General features: G+C 32.9%; 1 protein-coding gene across 1 annotated transcript; it reads right to left on the bottom strand.

The window, feature by feature from the left end:
* On the bottom strand, window positions 47-808 carry LOC109347030. The gene has a single exon (XM_019586763.1). The coding sequence runs from the start codon at window positions 806-808 to the stop codon at window positions 47-49; it is 762 nt and encodes a 253-aa protein (XP_019442308.1).

The following is a 2,336-nucleotide window of genomic DNA, read 5'->3' as shown; positions in this document are numbered from 1 at the left end:
AAACATATTTCAAATGGGATGGCAATTCCTTCAGTTCCAGTTCTGATTATTTTTCGGCTGGTCCACTTGGATTTTGGTGGAGGAATAATTCATCAGAAAAATGTCTGATGATTTCTTCTTCCACTCTATATTCTTGTATCTCCGAGGATTTGTCAAGTTGAGGGTGCTTTGCACAAATTTCTTCAATAACATCTAGTTGCAGACATTGCCCATTATCCTTCGGATGATGCATTGTATGGAAAATGTCAAATTCGATTTCATCGTCCCCAACTCGGACTAATAATTTGTCATTTTCCATGTGGATCCCCATTTTTGTTGTCCTCATAAAGGTTCTCCCTAAACTGAGCGGGATCTCCGTATCTTCAATTCTGTCAATGACAACAAAATCAACCGGAATCAAGAATTTGTCCACTTTGACCATAACATCCTCTGCAACTCCTTCAGGATATTTTATGGATCCATCTGCTAGTTGCAAGGACATCCTTGTAGGCTTTAATTGAATTCCTCCAATTCTTTTCATCATGGACAGTGGCATCAAGCTTACGTTGGCTCCAAGATCGACAAGAGCTTTGCCTACGGACACATTTCCAATAGTAACTAGAATGGTCACATTGCCTGGATCTTTAGATTTGTGAGGAATGTTTGTTTGAAGAATCGCACTACAAGTGGCATTGAGTGAAACAATTTCTTTTTCTTGATAACTCCGTTTTTTGGATAGCAGTTCTTTCATGAACTTGTAGTAAATTGGCATTTTCTCCAAGGCCTTAGCAAAAGGGATGTTGATTTGCAGAGTTTTGAATATTTCCATGAATCTTGCGAACTGTTCTTCTCTTTTGGCTTTTAACGGAGCTATTGGGTAGGGTATTTTTTTCTGTACTAGTGAGGATGGATTTTCTTCTTTTCTTACCTCACTAGTCTCTTTTTCTTTTCCTTCTTTTTTATTTTCTTTTTCTTCTTTATTATTTTTTTCATCTAATCTTCCTTTTTGTTTTTCAACTCCACCAACTATCTTTCCACTTCGAGTTGTAACACTTTTGGCTTTTAACTATCTTTTTGTTGATTTGTTCTTCTATTTTTATGATAGCGTCCTTGGTGTTTTGTTGATGGTTGATAGTGGTTTGGATGAATTGGTCAAGAATTTTCTCCAATTCGTCAAGATAAGTGGAAGTTGATTGGAAAGCATAGACATTTTGATTGTTTGCACAAATATTGCACCAAGAACTTGCTCTGTTGGTTTGCTTTATTTGTTCATGAAGATCTTGAATTTTTTGATGGACCATATTGAGCTTGGATTGAAATTCTATGATGAATTGCTCAACTTCTTGTTGCAGATCAACATGTTGGTCCATATCTGAAAATTTAAGATCAAAACGAATCATTTTGTCTATTTCCAAAAAGAAAGGAGATTAGTATGTAAAGAAATCATAATGTACATCTTTGCAGAAATTAAAATATATATATTTAATAATTAACATTTTTGTACAAAGTCCAAAAGAAATAATTTGTACGAAAGAAAAATAAGTTTACGCACAATTATTTGATTAATGTCATATAAATATGAAATGTTTTATTATTAAAGCAATTCCCCGGCAACGGCGCCAATTTGTTGAAAGCCAGTTTCTTGGTGTTATATTGGGAGTTTTCTCCTCTCAACAAATCGTCCTAACAACAGTGCCAATTTATTGAAAGATTAGTACTCTCATTTTCGTTATGTTCATTTTGTTTAATTAAGTAAGAGAACTCGGTTTTATTCTTTGTTCGTCATCTCGACTTTGTTGAAATTAATTCCAACACCGGTATAATGGTTTCAAGAATATTCTAGTTACAACTTACTTCTTTTATAATCATGTAAATATGTCATTCCTTCTTTTACTTTGGTTAACCCCAAACACCAAGATCTGAAATCTTCCTTGTAGTGTATATCCTAAAATGGTAGAATGATGAACACTTATATTCATTACTTTAACAATATTACGGCCATAAAAGAGATTAGGTTGTCACACCCTAACCATTGGCGACTCTAATATTGAATTAGCAATATATAATTCTCTATAAATATGGTGGTTCATAAATTTATTTCATAGAAGAATATATCACATCCATTTCTTCTTCTTTTCTTAATTAATACAAGTATAAATAGTAAAGTTTTCTTGGGTAGTACATATTGTCCTTGTTTGCCAAGTAAATAGACTAAACATAATATTATTCTTTTTATAATATCATATGATGCTATAAATTAAATAGTCAAGTTTGCTTAGTTCAATTCATTAACAACACAAGCCGCCATTACAACTCTATCATTTCAGTTTTGTTCACTTACAAATATAATCCCTACT

Source organism: Lupinus angustifolius, chromosome LG05, assembly GCF_001865875.1.
Source record: "Lupinus angustifolius cultivar Tanjil chromosome LG05, LupAngTanjil_v1.0, whole genome shotgun sequence".
Taxonomy (NCBI): Eukaryota; Viridiplantae; Streptophyta; class Magnoliopsida; order Fabales; family Fabaceae; genus Lupinus; species Lupinus angustifolius.
This window is presented reverse-complemented; position numbering and strand designations above follow the sequence as displayed.

Coding starts and splice junctions, on each gene's coding strand:
- LOC109347030 (XM_019586763.1), bottom strand. CDS start 808: ATGGAAATATTCAAAACTCTGCAAATCAACATCCCTTTTGCTAAGGCC.